This window comes from Manduca sexta, chromosome 23 (assembly GCF_014839805.1).
Source record: "Manduca sexta isolate Smith_Timp_Sample1 chromosome 23, JHU_Msex_v1.0, whole genome shotgun sequence".
Classification (NCBI taxonomy): Eukaryota; Metazoa; Arthropoda; class Insecta; order Lepidoptera; family Sphingidae; genus Manduca; species Manduca sexta.
Window position 1 is genome coordinate 9,423,469 of NC_051137.1, and position 15,675 is coordinate 9,439,143.

The window sequence follows — 15,675 nt, forward strand, 5'->3', positions numbered from 1 at the left end:
GTCTGAACTCAGTAATTGTGTATTTTTTTTAGCTCAGATGAATGGTCGATTTGGTTAATTTATTGTTTATTTACACGTGTCTGTACTATTTCTTCGAATACTTTTAAAAATATCGACAGTGTCACTTATGTGGGGTATGATCGTATGCCTAGAACTATTAAAAAAACAAAGTTCGCTTCTAAAAATATCTTACGAAATTTATAATTTTTTTTGAATGTTTATAAATGAATATCTAGATCAGAATATGCTCTTTTTATGGATTTTTAGAATACCTGTATCATAGACGATTTTAGATAGTAGTCCGAACTATACCTGTGAAGGTCCTATCTTTCTCACACATTTCTAAAAGTATGGTACTTTTTAAAGCCCTATAAAATATTAACTGTTATATATCAGGTATTGAAAAAATATATACCATTTAGTATATTTAATAACATATAGCTAAGTTAATGATTCATTATGATAGCTCTTATAGAATTATTGTAAAAAAATAATTCGAGAAGACTGTTTAACACGTCGAAAAAGCGTCCGATTTTACCCCAACGCACCTTATATGAGGGTAATTTAGATTCCTTCTATGCTTGTTGTTCTGAGGAGTTACTTCTATGCTTGTCATTGTTCTGAGGTAACTCGAGTACATAGAGACCACTCAAGTGCGAGTTTGACAAATTCATTCGAGTGGCTTGAGTAAATTCAGGCTCGGTCGCATCACTACTTTGTTCCTAGCTCTATACTTCATAAGTCAAAACAAATAATTATTTGTTCACGTTTGCTTATAATTCTCATGATTCTCTTTAATTCTTACATTATATCAGAGGCAAGCCAGGAAAAGTGAGCTTCTCAAAAAATAAATGAAATTTATAGCATGGAAAAGGTCCCACCAAGCCTTTGGAGATAGATAACTGAACACAGTTCTTAACCACGAAGTTGGGCATCTTTATCAGAAGTTATATTAATAAAGATTACTATTGTACGAAACTTAAGAAAGCTAAATTCATAATAATCTTCAAATTATGATGTCGCTCTGTACCTACGTATTGAGAGGCTCAAAGCTTCATAATTTATTGAATGATGTAAAGAGTTTATCATCACATTATGTACAAACTCAGCTACAAGATGTAAATGAAAGTAGTCACTATGAAAGAGATAAAGCAGAAAATTTATTACAGACTACTAATGCTGATTTATCTAATGTTACTCCATACCTCCAAAATACTTTTAACATTGCTGCATATGTAAACAAATCTGAAACATTGAAACAACTAGTGAAGCTTAATGTAAATTTGAGTGTTATTGAAAAGAAACCATACATTATGGAAAAATTTTTGAAATTAGACTTTGAACGCAATATGAAATGCCATATAATATTTTTAAGTGACCTGATTGGAATGGAAAATATAGGTGAATTTATATCAAAAAATCCTATGATTTTTTATGAGCCCATAGAACACCTCAAGGTGCGAATAAATTACCTGCAATCAAAGGGTTTTATGTATGATCAAATTAATAGGATAGTGTCGAAAAATCCTTTTTGGTTAAATTTTAGGTAAAGTTCTTACTGTGAGCCTGTGTATGTTCATTTTAAAGTTTGGTCTTTGTATTGTTTTAATTGAACAAAATTTTTTTTTTCAGTACTATAAGAATTGACAGAAGATTTGGATTTTTTCAGCAAACATTTGATTTAAATGGAAATGAAGTGAGATATTTAGCAACTAAACTACCCAAATTAATAACCTACAATATACAGTTTATTAAATTTAATTATTTTGCTATAAAAGAAGAATTTGGATTTGAAGACCTAGAGATAAAAAAACTGCTTTTGGATAAGCCAAAAATATGGATGATAAGTAAGTAATAGTTGGAATCCTATGACAAGTCAGATGCATCTTTCTTATAACTTAAGTACTTATGTTCCATTAGTCACCCTACATTAAGCAGCATGTCCAATATAAATGCTTCAATCCAACATTTGTTAATATTGGACAAATCTAATGGATGAGTTAATATATTATCTTCTAGAATGTATTATTTTGCTTTATGTTTCTTCTTTCATTCTTCTGCCTACCCTTATCTTACTCCGAGACATTCAGTAGGTACCAAAATATAAAAATTCACCTAAATATACACACTGCTGTTTTTGTGCAGAAACAATGCAAATCGCAACAATATTGTCTTGTCATAGGATGTGACAGACTAATTCACTGTGATCAACTTTGACTACCTAATTAATATTATATATTAATAAAAATACCTGATTAAGATCAGGAGGTCATTGTCCATCTGCTGGGGTGAATCACTCTTTTTGCAATTACAAGCCTTATAATTGAAGAACAGCTTTAATTAGCCTAATATACCTCACTAAAGAAATATATTATTAACTAGCTTAAATTTCAAATTAATCGTTATTAATGCATAAAGAATGAATAAATCAGCATTTCTACAATTTTTAGGAATATAATTTAACAATAAAATAACATTGAATAAAGTGTATTACTTATATTTTTATTATTTATTTCAGATCAAAAAGTTCTGGGACAAAGATTCAATTATATACACAATATCATGAAAATTTCTCATAGTGCCATATTGGAGAGTCCAGAAGTATTGTTGTCAAGGAATTTTAGAATAAAACAAAGACATATGTTTTTAGAAAAGCTTGGCCGAGCTCAGTATGATCCAAAAAAAGAAAATTATATACCAGTAAAATGTTTAATAGAGGATACAGATGTTGAATTTTGTAAAAAGTATGCCAAATCAAATGTAGATGATTTCAATATGTTTCTGAAAACATTGTGACCTCAACCAGTTTTACCTAACAACATTTTGCTTTGAAATGCATTCAGGGAATGATATAATAGAGTATCAAGTATTCCAGCCACAGTAAACACTCCGCCAACTATAGCACAAATGTTTGTAGCAAGATGTCCAATGGACCTGAAAAATCAAAATTCTTGTCAAACAACAAAGTATCCAAGGGTATCCAAATACAGAAGGTCTATTCTAGGCATAAGATGAATACGCTAGACATAAATATTGATAAGCAATAGATATACTTATATTAAAAAGAAAACATGAATTACTAACTTAGTTATTCAAGAACAAGATAAGAATATAAATGTTCTTAGTTAACTAAATATCTGTTAACATAGCAAAATAGCACACTACAATTGCAGACATAATATTCACAGTTAATTATAGATGGATTACGTAAAGCTGGCGCGTACCAGACGTCCATGTTACGCATTTGTGATGACTGTGAATAAATATTCGTTCGCAATCATGACGACGCATTGCTTTCGTATCAATAAAGTAAAAAAATACAGTGGGATATTTTATTTGCATCTGCATGGCCCTTCCATTATTTTTAACAATTGTGTAAAATTATGACTATTGTGAACGTATATTTAGAAAGAACGTATGTAAGGTAGTTCACTCGTAGCTCTTAATTCTTTTTTGCTGTGAATGACTAAGTAGACTGTTGCGTAGCTGTCCGTTCCCCTGATGGTGAGCGATACGACTGCCCATAAACGGTTTAAACACCATTCAACACCTTGAATTAAGTACAAAGAATTGTTCGATATTCCACTGCACTCGCCATCCTGAGACATGAGATATTAAGTCTTATTATGTCCAGTAGTTACACAGGCTACAATGTCCTTCAAACCGGAACACAACAGTGACTACTCACTACACACTGCTGCTTAGCGGCAGAAATAGACATTGAGGTGGTACCTACCCTGCCGGAATCTTGCATATGAGAGACCAGTGATATACTTACTTAATTTTTTTCCTTAAAATCCTTACAATTTATGTTATTTTAGTTATACTTACTATGAATAACCTATTTACAGGAGACAAATTGTACAACGTTAGGTATTACTTTTTTTCTACTGGTCGCCTAAATTACTGATCTGCCGACCTTCTATTTTTAAAACCCTTTTAAATTATTTGTCATTTAATAAAATATTACCTAGTTTTACTGATAATTTTCTTACCTTTCCTTTTCTGTATATTTAACCATCAAAGGTGACAATTCATAACTGAAAAAGGCTCCAGGCATACCAGATTCTGCATTTACATTTGAGACTGATTTTTGATGTCTGGTTACTGAAAATTGATTAGTATGCAAAACTGTATTGTCTAATTTTACATACATTGTCGGAACTATCTTCAAGTAATACTGGAACATTACAGCTCCTGCAAATAAAATATCGTAACATTATTTAAATCTGTACATATTATAAATCAAAGGCCCCCAGAGCGTCTCTGTGCTTGTATGAAAACGATAAACTCAAAAACCACTAAACAGGTACTTATCGATAAATTTTGTAATAGATATTTGTGTTTAAATAATATTTGCCTGTTTTTGTCTGGCGTTACGGATATTTTTCGTTTACATCCTAAAATTTAAGTTTTTTTATGATATTTACACAGATAGCTGGCTTACAATAGAAAAGCTTAATTTACAAAAAAGAGTTAATTGTTTTAAAAGTGAATAGCAAGTTATCAAAAAGTACCTAATGTTTCCTTTACGAAATGTCTAATCATTATTTGAAAATAAAATAAAAGAAGGAAGAGAGATTGTAAGTATTAGGTACATAAATAAAAACAGTAAGTCGAAATCAATATATTAACTTAGTAAATTTTGTAATATATGAAATATTAAATAAAAGATACATTCACTTATTAACGCTTTTAATTAAGATAAACAGAATTATTTCCAAATCTGAATGCAGAACGCTCGCCAACTGAACCCCTGGAATACCGGTCCCGTTTTGCATAGATGACGCTTTCGAATTTAATGTAAAGGTGTTTAAATATTTACACCAAAAAAAATATTTTAAAAAGAAATTTACTTATGTACCTAACTGATTTGATTTCTATCTTTTGCTTTGGTAAAAATGTAAAAGATGGTTCATACATTTCATAATTTTTGTTAGTGTTAGTGTAGTATGGTTAACGATGTAACACGGTAACCATAGGTAGCTAGATTAGTGACGAAGTGCTGAAGAAGAGAGCGGTGCGGTAAAGTCAACGACATAGACCGAACGGTCGTATCGAGAGGCTACAGACAGGAGGGGGAGGGGGGAGGGGTCATTTCACTACCTCTATGTTGGATTAATTGATCAAAATTCGCATGCTAATGAAATTAATTCGAAATAGTAATAATTGCCATCACTACCTCTGTGGAACCTCCAGACGGAAGACCTTATTAGGTCACTAAACGAGGCAGGATTTTACACTGTTGGCTATGCAGACGATGTGGGATCCTTGTAAATAGAATGTTCGAGGGAATGTTCTATGTGACTTAATGCAGAAGTCCCATCATCGTGAAACTATGGTGTTCTGAAGGATTGTCTGTAAACCCATCTGAAACTGAACTAGTATTGTTCACAATGAATGCTTACCTACTTTGAGGCAAAGTACTTAGGTGTAGTTTTGGACGATAAGCTGCTATCGAATAAACATCTGGAGCACTAACTGGACAAAGCCTGTATCACCTTCTGGCAATGCAAAACACTCGTTGGAAAAACTTAGGGAGTCCACTTTAACATTAAGAATTGGCTATATGCAGCTGTGATACGGCCAACTATCTCCTACGGAACCGTACTATGGTGACCCAAAACCATACTAGCCCAACCAAGGAGCAAATGGCACCATTTCTAAAGATTAGCTTGTACAGCCATAACGGGCGGCATGAAAATTACATTCACAGCAGCACTGAAGATAATGCTTGGGGCTACCAAAATTGGACGTCTTTATCTAACAGGCGGTGGCCTCAGCAGCAAATCAGACTAAATACATTAAAGCTCTGGATTCAATTAAAGGCGCTCAGTGTTATCTTTGAGGAGACTACCAATATCAACCACTGATAGCCGCCCCTAACTACAGTGTGCCCAAACAACATACCCCCTTATTCATAAACGTTTTTTACCTATCTAAGGACTGAGTAAAGCTGTGATAACAAGTCTGTTTTTCAGTGCTGACGGCATGGCAGCCTTCGCAGTGTGTAGACATAGGGCCGTTGTGATTGGCTAATATTATTGTATCTCAGTATTAGCCAATCACAACGGCCCCATGTCTGTTTCTCAGTGCCCAACGGCACTGAGAAGCAGACTTGTTATCACAGCTTTATTCCGTCCTTAGATAAAAAACGTCTATGATTAAGGGGGATAATATCTTGTGCAAAAGCTACTCTGTCCAGCTTGCTGAAGAACAAAATGACTGGTCTGGTATACACGAACTGTACATCAGTATCTATGACCTCCGTACACACCGATGGCTCAAAGACCACGACAGGATCGGGTGCAATAATGTTCTCGTTGGAAATCAATGATATATTAATAGCTTTAGGCGAGAAGGCCTCCATATATCAAAATAAATGTATCACCACCACACAAGCTGCCAAAGCAGTGTACAAGCGGGGTCTAACAAGCCATAAAATACGCGTACTGTGACGCGGTACTACGAACCTTTGACAGTGAAACTATTCAGTTCGAGTTCATACTAGTACTAGTGTCACTTGGCATTGGAGGTGATAAGTTGTCTAACCTAGTCACCTTACAATGGATCAAGGGGCACAGTGGTTCTCTAAGTATTGACGCAGCAAATCTAGTAGTGTTTGGGGGTTGCTGGAAATCCTAGATAAATTAACTCAAATTACTATTTGGGCAGCTTTTTTTTAGCCCCCACTTCAATATGAGTTGGTTTTACTTCATAAATTATTGAAGGTAATTTTGTCTAGAAACTCGATATTTTTATCCTTGCAACACGGTTATTCTCGATTTACACATGGAGACACTGGTTGACACAGATCTGACAGGCGACAGTTGACACTTGACATAAGTCGCATAATCATAAAAAAACCTTAGAGTTAAACTGTCAATTGTTAATACCAAAACTAAAAAAAATAAACTAAGAATAAGTAAAATATTGCTAAAATGCCGGTTCCTGGTGGTGTGTATCAAAGTCAAGGTCCCTCATGTTTCGACAAAATGAAAATGGGTTTCATGATTGGATTTTGTGTCGGTATGGCTAGTGGAGGACTGTTTGGTGGTTTCACAGCTTTGAGGTTATAATTAATTTTTTTTTATTTAGATACAATTTTCTTCATAGACGTTGAAAATTTATACTATTGTATTACAGATATGGAGCAAGAGGCCGAGAATTGGTCCACTCTGTTGGAAAAGTTATGTTGCAAGGTGGTGGCACGTTCGGAACATTCATGGCAATAGGCACTGGAATTCGTTGTTGACTGGTCTCTTTAAATTAATATTAATTTGTATATATATGTTAGAATTCTGATATAAACTTGCAGTTCATCCACAAAAATGTGTTTCATTAGATAAATATATGTCAGTAATTACGAATTATACTAAAATTGACTCACACTTATATAACTAATGCTTACAAGACTTTCTTTCACTTCAGTAGAAATGATAAAAAATAAAAGACTATTATTCAAAATTTCAACAACTCATTGTATTGCACAACGATAATGGCTAACAATTAGGTAATAAATAAAACTTTGAATTTAACAAAATATTCTATTGATACATAGACTTCTTTATGGTCTTAAAAATTTATAAAGATTTGAGTTAAAGTTGTGATTTTAAAAACATTTTCTCATGTGACAGTTTTTCAGCATGTGACATCATCTGATGAAAGTACATAATGCGGCTCAAAGCTGCCTGATAAGTGATATCACAGAGCCAAAGGTTTAGGCTTTATAAACATGAAATTCTAAACCTAAGATTATTACACAACATAAGAGGCACGAAATAAGAGAGCTTTGAAATATAGTGATTTATCAGTGAGTTATTATGTTACTAAGGGAGTTTTTGTACCATTTCATTTTACATCAATAACACAAAGCAAAGCAAAAAAACAGTGGTAGATTCAAGAAGGTTTAAAAGGCTTGTGAAAGACTAGTTTTGTTCACTAAACTCAGTGACCAATTGAAGTTTCGTTTTCGGTAAGTTTTGGCGCGAAATTGGTAATTTATAAAAAAAAATTTAAATCAACACAGAATTTACATTTGTAAACGGTCGTAGTGAGATTATTTTGGTGAGAATAAAAAAAATATGATAATGCAGGAACTTGGTTAATATTTACTGATTTTTTATTGTCTATTATAATTTGTCTTTATTCCATTCTATTTCTATCCAATCAGCCCTGCAAAAATATTAAAGATAAAAATTGCGGACATACATAAAATGTAAAAATTTACCTATAAAAAGATTTCTTAAATATTTTTTCAAGCTTCATTTCAACTTATGATTTAGATGCAAAAATAATTTATATTTTTATATATAAGTTTTACCAGGAAGAGAATATTTGTTACTTACTGTTTTATGTAATTCAGAGAGGTAACAAAAGTATCTGAAAGTACCGCGAAATAAATAGCCAAGAAAAGGATAACTCTTGAAAAAAAATATTCTAAAATACGCATTAATCTATTAATATTCGGTAGGAAAATATCATCATCTTTAAGACCATTTAAAAGGAAACTTTTTTTTTTTTTATCATGCGATCAGTCCTTTTGAATATGAGCAGATGAGATGTTAGAGTCGGAGGAATATAGGGCGCTACCCCCAGTGGAGTAAGCGCTTTCTTGGGAATGTTTAAGTTTTACTGGTTATCCTTATCAAAGATGTCACGCTGCTTTTTTAGCCGACGTATGCTATCGGGTATGGTGAGTTGACCCGCGAGTTGGTTGGGGTGCTTTTGTAGTCGTACTTTGTATTTAGCACTGCATAGCATTATTTCATTTTTGACTAGTGGTATGTTAAAAATTTCATGGACTTCATTTGTTGTAATAAACCATGGTGCATTTGAGATTTGCTTCAGGATAGAGTTTTGCACCCTTTGCATTATCAACACATTGGAATTGCTAGCACAACCCCAGAGCTGTAAGCCATATGTCCAAATGGGCTTTAAGATTGTTTTATAGATGATGATTTTGTTGTCTATTGCTAGTTTTGAATTTCTATTCAGCAGCCAGTACAATCCTTTGTACTTTAGATTGATTTCATCTCTCTTTGTTTCAATGTGCGTCTTCCATGTAAGTCTGCGGTCTAAGTGCATTCCTAAGTACTTTACTGTGTTGCGGTGTGGAAGTTGTGTACCATTCAGTGTGACCGGTGCACAGTCTTCTTTGCGTAGGGTAAATGTGACATGTACCGATTTAGACACACTGGCAGCGATTCTCCATTTGGTAAGCCATTCTTCTACTTTATTTAGGCCTTTTTGTAGAATCCCTGAAGCTTGTATTGGGCAACTATTCGAAGCAAGTAAGGCAGTGTCATCAGCAAAGGTCGCGACAGTTATGTCTTGAGTATTTGGTAAGTCTGATGTGTATAGTGTGTACAAAACTGGTCCAAGTACGGAGCCTTGTGGAACGCCCGCAGATATTGCATGGAATTCTGATGTGCAGTCGTTTTCCTTTACTTGGAATATTCGGTCAGAAATGTACTTCAATACTCCATAAAACGTATGTGGTAGCAGAGTTTTTATTTTGCACAGCAACCTTTTATGCCATACCCTATCAAACGCCTGTTTTATGTCGAGAAATGCAAAGGAGCAGTATTCTTTTTTTTCAAAAGCTTTTCTTATGGTCCTACACACTCTATGAACTTGTTCTATAGTGGCATGTTCTCTTCGAAATCCGAATTGATGATTGGGCACTATAGAATTTTCTCTAAGAACTTTATTTAGTCTCGTAAGTAATGTCTTTTCGAAAAGCTTGGAAATAACTGGGAGTAGGCTAATAGGTCTGTATGAGGTAATTTCGTTAGCAGGTTTACCAGGTTTGTGAATCATTATAATCTGGGAGACTTTCCATAGGTCTGGAAAATACCCCGCTCTCAGAATGGCGTTGAATAAATTAGTAAGATACACTACTGATTTGCGCGGCAACTGTTGAAGAACTTTTTTATCAATGAGATCAAATCCCGGTGCTTTATTATTATCCATAGACTTTATATTTCTAAAGATCTCTTTGGGAGTTACTGTTTGTAGGGGTAATTCCAATTGAAGGTCTTGGTCAAGAATATAATTAATATCCGTTTCGTCTGTATTTGGTCTAGTTTCCTTTGGAATGAAAACTCTGCTAAGGTGGTCAGCAAAAGCTTCAACCTTAGCTTGTCCAGTTCTAGCCCATTTTCCGTCCTGTCTCCGAAGTGGTGGTTTGTGATATAAAAGGTCGATCATAATTTTTGCATGCTTTCCATAATGAGTAGTTAGACGCTTTGGTGGCTGATAACCCTTCTAAGTATTTTTCCAGGACGATGTCATTAGCTTCGGCTATTAGAATTTTTAAATCATGGATTGCTCTGTTAAATGCTTTTTTGTCACTTGGATGCCTACTGGTGTGCCACACTCGTCGAAGTCTCCTTTTTTCCATTATTTGGGACCGTATAGTGTCGGAGTAAGTTTTACGCTGTAATGGGCGTTGGGTGACTTCTGGTGTAGACTTCCAGCAACATTATTGAATTGTCGTGGTTATTAATTTGGCGGCGCCCTCAATCTCAGTCTCTGTTGTTAATGAAGTTTTAAGATTAAGTTTATTATTAATTAGTTCCTGGAAGGCAATCCAGTCTGTACGTTTATTATATAAGTTTAAGATCTTTCCTGTATTGAAGGCTGTAGTACCAATGGTCAGTATTACTGGAGCATGATTGGAATTGGCGTTTAGACATGTTTGTACATGGTGGAAAAGTTTAGATAAACCTTTTATAATGAAGAAGTCTATAACGTCTGGTAGTCTGTTTGGGTCAGTAGGCCAGTTAGTGGGGTCGGCTGTTGAGATTGTAGTGAGTCTATTCTTATCTATACTTTTCTTAAGCTCTCTACCCCTGGTATTACTCAATCTTGAGGCGCAGTGAACATGTTTAGCATTCCAATCTCCGCCTGCTATGAAACGAAGACCCAAGGTGTTAAAGAATTCATCATATTGTTCCTGTAGAATTTTATTTTTCGGAGGGCAATATATGTCTGAAACATTGCATGTTCCATTTTTATCTTCTATTGCAATAGTAGCTGCTTGAAGGTGGGCTTTTTTAAATTGTGGACATTCATGATGTTTAATACTAGATCTCACAATAATAGCCGCTCCCGCATGTGCAGTTCCGTCTGGATGCTTAGTTGCGTAGATTCGATAATTACGTATCTTAATGCTGCTGTTGGCAGTAAAATGAGTCTCAGACACCAGTAGGATGTCAATGTTGTGTGTATTTAATAAAACTTCAACGTTATCCTTATTTGGAGATAGTCCGTCTAGATTCCAAGTGGCTAACTTTAGCGAAGTCATTTTGTAATATTTGATATGAGCGTTGTTATGAGCGCGATCAACGTACTCATTTGTTGTAGGATAACCTCAAATTTTTCTGCTTGTTTAAGTAGTATAGTTTCAAGTGTTTCGTTTGATGATGAGGTAATATGTGCTTCTATCGTGTTTTTGCTTGTTTTCAATACGTTGGTATAGCTTTCGCTATTTTTGGGTTCTAAGTTCAATATACTTTCCCCATTGGGAGGGTTTGGTGTGGTAGAGTTACCAATATCGTTAACTAAGGTTTTAGAATTGTATCTCATTTTAATGTTCAACTGCTTGTTGGATTTCCTGGTTAATATCTCTTTATAGACCTCACATCCCTTATAATTTGTTGGATAAGCTCCGAGACAAAGAGCGCATTTCGCTGGGGTATTGCGATCAGTCTTAGAGCATTCCGCTGTCTTATGAGGTCCTGCACATTTCACACATCTATATGGCCTCATGCAATAGTTTTTAGTATGGCCATATTGCTGGCAACGCTGACATTGGACAAATGTATTTCGTTTTTTTGGGTCTTCGATAGTAATTGACTGGTGGTATATATATTTAATATTTTTTACAGCTTTGTTATTAGGCCCGTATACTAAAAAAACTAAAAGGAAACCTAACAATAAAAAAAAATATTTCACATTAGTGTAGGTACCTAATACCAATGCAAAACTTCCACCACCTCATGGTATTGATTCAAGATATTTGCTGCCTGTAGTACCTATTATTTAGTAACTTCACTAGATGTAAATACAATATTGATTTGAGAATGGAAAATAATTTATGCAGTCACAACATTTAATTTTATATTTATTATCATAAATAAATGACCTGGTGACATTTGTATTACATGCATTTTATATGGTTATAATTTTTCATCAGAGGTTATCAATCCTTATCAAACTTTTCGATTCTAGTTCATATCTATATTAATAGTACTGGCTGCATCGCATCTGATTTGAATTTAATTCGGTTATTAAATGAAACTTACTTGTCACAAAGTGTACCTAAATGAACTTCCACCAAGTAATTTCTTCAATTTTGACTGGTTTGGTGGCATAGTAGTTTAATTGCATGCGCGGCACGATACCGCTCTGAGGTCTCGCAAAAACTAGTTTCATTCAATGGCATAATGTTTTATAATGTGTGACATTATAAAACATTATGCCATTGAATAAAAAAAAGCAAATATAAATATTACGGGGATGTGGCTGTGTCCAAAGCTAATTCAATCTCAAATTACAAATTCCCTTTACGAGAATCCTGTATATTATGACACCATTTATTAAGTGCTATTTCTTACCTTCGGTAGCCAGTCCTTTTACGCCATCCAAGGGAGAAGTGTTGGCACTTTCAATGTTAGTTCCGAAAGACAGATGTCGAATTATATGAGTTGTGTTGAATACTGATGATGAGAATGGTTGCACATCATGTACATGGACATGATTTATGGTGAAACTCTTGCCTGGGGCTATGTGGAAACTTCCTCCAACCTAGAAAAAATCGTAGCTATAAATTAACTTATGAAGTAACATTAAAGTTATATTATAGTCCAAATGCCCCCCATGGAGGCTGGGAGGTAGCCGTAATGCACTTCTAGCCAAAAGGAAAAAAAAGAAAAATAAAATCTAGGTGTAATTACTGTGGAGTCTTGTCAGTCTTATGACTATTTATTACTAATGTAAGTAACTTTGAGTCAATATGTATTGAAATCCTCCAACTACTTCAGTGGTGACTATTTATGTTACACCTGTACTTTATATATTTTAAGTAGTATTTATTTATAATAAAAATATATACCCTATTAACTTCCATATGTCCATATATTTGGCATCCTTCTTTAAGTGCTAAGTTTGTTTTCTCCAGTGACTCATCATTTTTACATTGCTCAATAGTTGTTAAATTTGGTAAAGCCCACTTTCTCAGTCTATAAGCTTCTTTCACATCTTCACAAGTATTGCAACACCTGTAATAGAATCATTTAATTTTTTCGCTTGATATGGTATGGTATAAAAAATATTTTGTTTCTGGTTAGTACTTCTATTAACCAACAATAACGCAATATACTATCTGTAACAGTTATATATTTAACAAAAATGGTAAGATTTTTACAAAGACTATACAAAGATGGGACTTACTGAGATTCATTAAATGCAGCTCCATAACAGCTTCCACATGTAATTATTGCTACTTCAGATGAATTCTGGTTTGCTTTTGCCTAAATGATTTATTAAAATTATTATGGAGTAAGATTATTATTTAAAATGTGTAATGTATATATATCTATTACATAAAATATTAAAAATGGTCTGGATTCTGGTGTAAACCAGAATATATTGTTTTTTTTTGGATTGGAGTAAAGTGCATTCAGCTAAGCTTCAATGGTTTTTTGATGAGATGAGAGAAGGCTCAAAATGATTTTTTTACTTAGTAACTATATAAGTGATACCAGCATTTTATAAATCAAACTGGTTAATGAAAGCTGAAGATTAGGTGACAATATCTTTACAGACTACATTCTAATAACACTTCTAAAGCTAGTATGATAAGATCCACAAAATCAAGTAGAAGTCCCAATGAGTGTTAGGAAGAGCAAAAGTCACTTTTTTCATCGCACACAGCACATTTGTTCTTGGTTATAGTATCAGCTGTGCTATATAGGGTGGGGCCAAAAGAAACGGTGCAGTCTTAACTTTTGTAGTTTAAACTAAAAATCATAGTTTTATGGTATTTTTGCATTAAACATTCCACTTAACTGATCTTAACCAAATGCACTTTATTCAACTTTATTATTAATATTATTAATAATTATGCATTTAGTGTTTGGTCTTAGTTGATAAATATGTAAAAGGGTTAGCACATTAGGCAGTTGGACCATGTGCATGGGATTGTTCATAATATTGACAAAGTAATTACTGTAGAAGCAGTTGAAATTTCTTCTTTCTTGGGTTCTTCTATTGGGTTTCCGTTTAAGTCTAATCTTCGCTTATGTATATTTTGATCCATTTGTAGATGCTGTTCTCCAGATGAATCCATTGCATCAAGAACTAAATCTGGCAAACAAAATAAGTTTTACTAAAATAGAAGTATATTGAATCATGATAACTGAAGTATTTAAGAAACAAGTGAACATACACTTTTTTTTAATAATTTGTCAGTGGGGCATTTTTATAAATGATAAAGTTAAAAAACTTCTAAATTGATCAAAATAATTTATCATTTCTTTAGAAATAACAAGAATTAATGAGCTAATACATTAAAAACAGCAACCACTGTGAGCATGCCTCGCATCACAGGTTGCAAGACAGAGATAATATATCTTACAATAATTATTGACTACTTGGTGGCAACTTACTTCTCCGCTATAAATGTAGATTGTTTATGACGTGACCAAGTCACAATATTTCGAGTTTAGAACCTTATAATACAGTTCAATTATATATTGAATTAATCCCATATATTATATAGTACTTACAACTACAGGAAATTGTTGGCACTGTAATATCAAGATTTATACGTAGCTTGTGTCCTCTTGACGTGTCCACAAATAATTCCTCAGATATATTTGGTGACATGTATACATAAAGTTCTGATAGAAATAACAAAATCATAACAACAACGCTGGTGATCGTAACTAAAATCAAACATAAGTTGTAAATATAGGATATATAATACGTTGTGTATTAAAAATATATATTGTTTGTGTTATTACTTGCTGCTCCGGTTGCCGTTTTTACCCTAAAATCATCTAATGTTTTGGCATATGCATCTAACTGTTTAAACTTATCAATTAAATCAGAGCCCATAGTGATGAATGAATTTTTTAAATAGGTTATATTAATGTATTTTTCAGTTTTATTTCCAATATATTTTACACTTAAATCAACAAGTTAAATTGGTTATCCTGAAATTTTAAAAGCTGTCTGTAGATTGAAAGCAGAGACCAATAAACTATTGAAAGTGACAACTGATGTATATTTTTTTTAAATTTTTTTAGAGCCATGGATACATGTCTTTCAGCCGGAAACTTAATACCACAATATATTACATTGTTATCATCCGATAAAACCACTGCAATGTTGCCAGAAACCCCTAAATCATCTTAAAGTAAAATAAATAAAAATAATAGAGTGCGCCATCAAACATATCTCCGATATCCATATGCAGTGAGCACTTTACCCAATTAATAACTTCAAAAACTTAAACTCTATTAACTGCCGGTCGGCCACTTCCCTACAATATGGTTGAGGAGGCCGATGGCATGCACATGCGTCATACTTGTGAACGGGTGCTGCTTATGTGGACTGTTCTGCCCATATGTTTACTATTTCTAATTGCTAGGGGTGCTATGAGAA

General features: G+C 33.6%; 3 protein-coding genes across 3 annotated transcripts; 2 read left to right on the forward strand and 1 right to left on the reverse strand.

Moving 5' to 3' along the window:
- The first annotated feature begins 709 nt into the window (after positions 1-709).
- Positions 710-3,322, forward strand: LOC115441000 (transcription termination factor 3, mitochondrial). The gene is made up of 3 exons (XM_030165557.2): positions 710-1,546; positions 1,633-1,847; positions 2,519-3,322. Exons 1-3 carry the CDS (start codon positions 1,014-1,016, stop codon positions 2,794-2,796), a joined length of 1,026 nt encoding a protein of 341 aa, XP_030021417.1. The 5' UTR covers positions 710-1,013; the 3' UTR covers positions 2,797-3,322.
- LOC115440999 (endoplasmic reticulum-Golgi intermediate compartment protein 3) lies at positions 2,482-15,295 on the reverse strand. Its single transcript, XM_030165556.1, has 8 exons — positions 15,033-15,295; positions 14,796-14,954; positions 14,237-14,373; positions 13,459-13,538; positions 13,121-13,286; positions 12,624-12,813; positions 3,996-4,197; positions 2,482-2,934 (listed from the first exon to the last, which is right to left on the reverse strand). Exons 1-8 carry the CDS (start codon positions 15,124-15,126, stop codon positions 2,799-2,801), a joined length of 1,164 nt encoding a protein of 387 aa, XP_030021416.1. The 5' UTR covers positions 15,127-15,295; the 3' UTR covers positions 2,482-2,798.
- LOC115441001 (reactive oxygen species modulator 1) lies at positions 6,823-7,332 on the forward strand. Its single transcript, XM_030165558.2, has 2 exons — positions 6,823-7,072; positions 7,147-7,332. The coding sequence occupies exons 1-2, from the start codon at positions 6,942-6,944 to the stop codon at positions 7,253-7,255; spliced, it is 240 nt and encodes a 79-aa protein (XP_030021418.1). The 5' UTR covers positions 6,823-6,941; the 3' UTR covers positions 7,256-7,332.
- Positions 15,296-15,675: the final 380 nt, after the last annotated feature.

Coding starts and splice junctions, on each gene's coding strand:
- LOC115441000 (XM_030165557.2), top strand. CDS start 1,014: ATGATGTCGCTCTGTACCTACGTATTGAGAGGCTCAAAGCTTCATAAT. Junction 1,547..1,632: donor CCTTTTTGGTTAAATTTTAG/GTAAAGTTCTTA, acceptor TTTTTTTTTCAG/TACTATAAGAATTGACAGAA. Junction 1,848..2,518: donor GCCAAAAATATGGATGATAA/GTAAGTAATAGT, acceptor TATTTATTTCAG/ATCAAAAAGTTCTGGGACAA.
- LOC115441001 (XM_030165558.2), top strand. CDS start 6,942: ATGCCGGTTCCTGGTGGTGTGTATCAAAGTCAAGGTCCCTCATGTTTC. Junction 7,073..7,146: donor GGTGGTTTCACAGCTTTGAG/GTTATAATTAAT, acceptor ATTGTATTACAG/ATATGGAGCAAGAGGCCGAG.
- LOC115440999 (XM_030165556.1), bottom strand. CDS start 15,126: ATGGGCTCTGATTTAATTGATAAGTTTAAACAGTTAGATGCATATGCC. Junction 4,198..12,623: donor AAAAGGACTGGCTACCGAAG/GTAAGAAATAGC, acceptor TTTTATTTGCAG/GAGCTGTAATGTTCCAGTAT. Junction 2,935..3,995: donor AAATATACAGAAAAGGAAAG/GTAAGAAAATTA, acceptor TTGATTTTTCAG/GTCCATTGGACATCTTGCTA.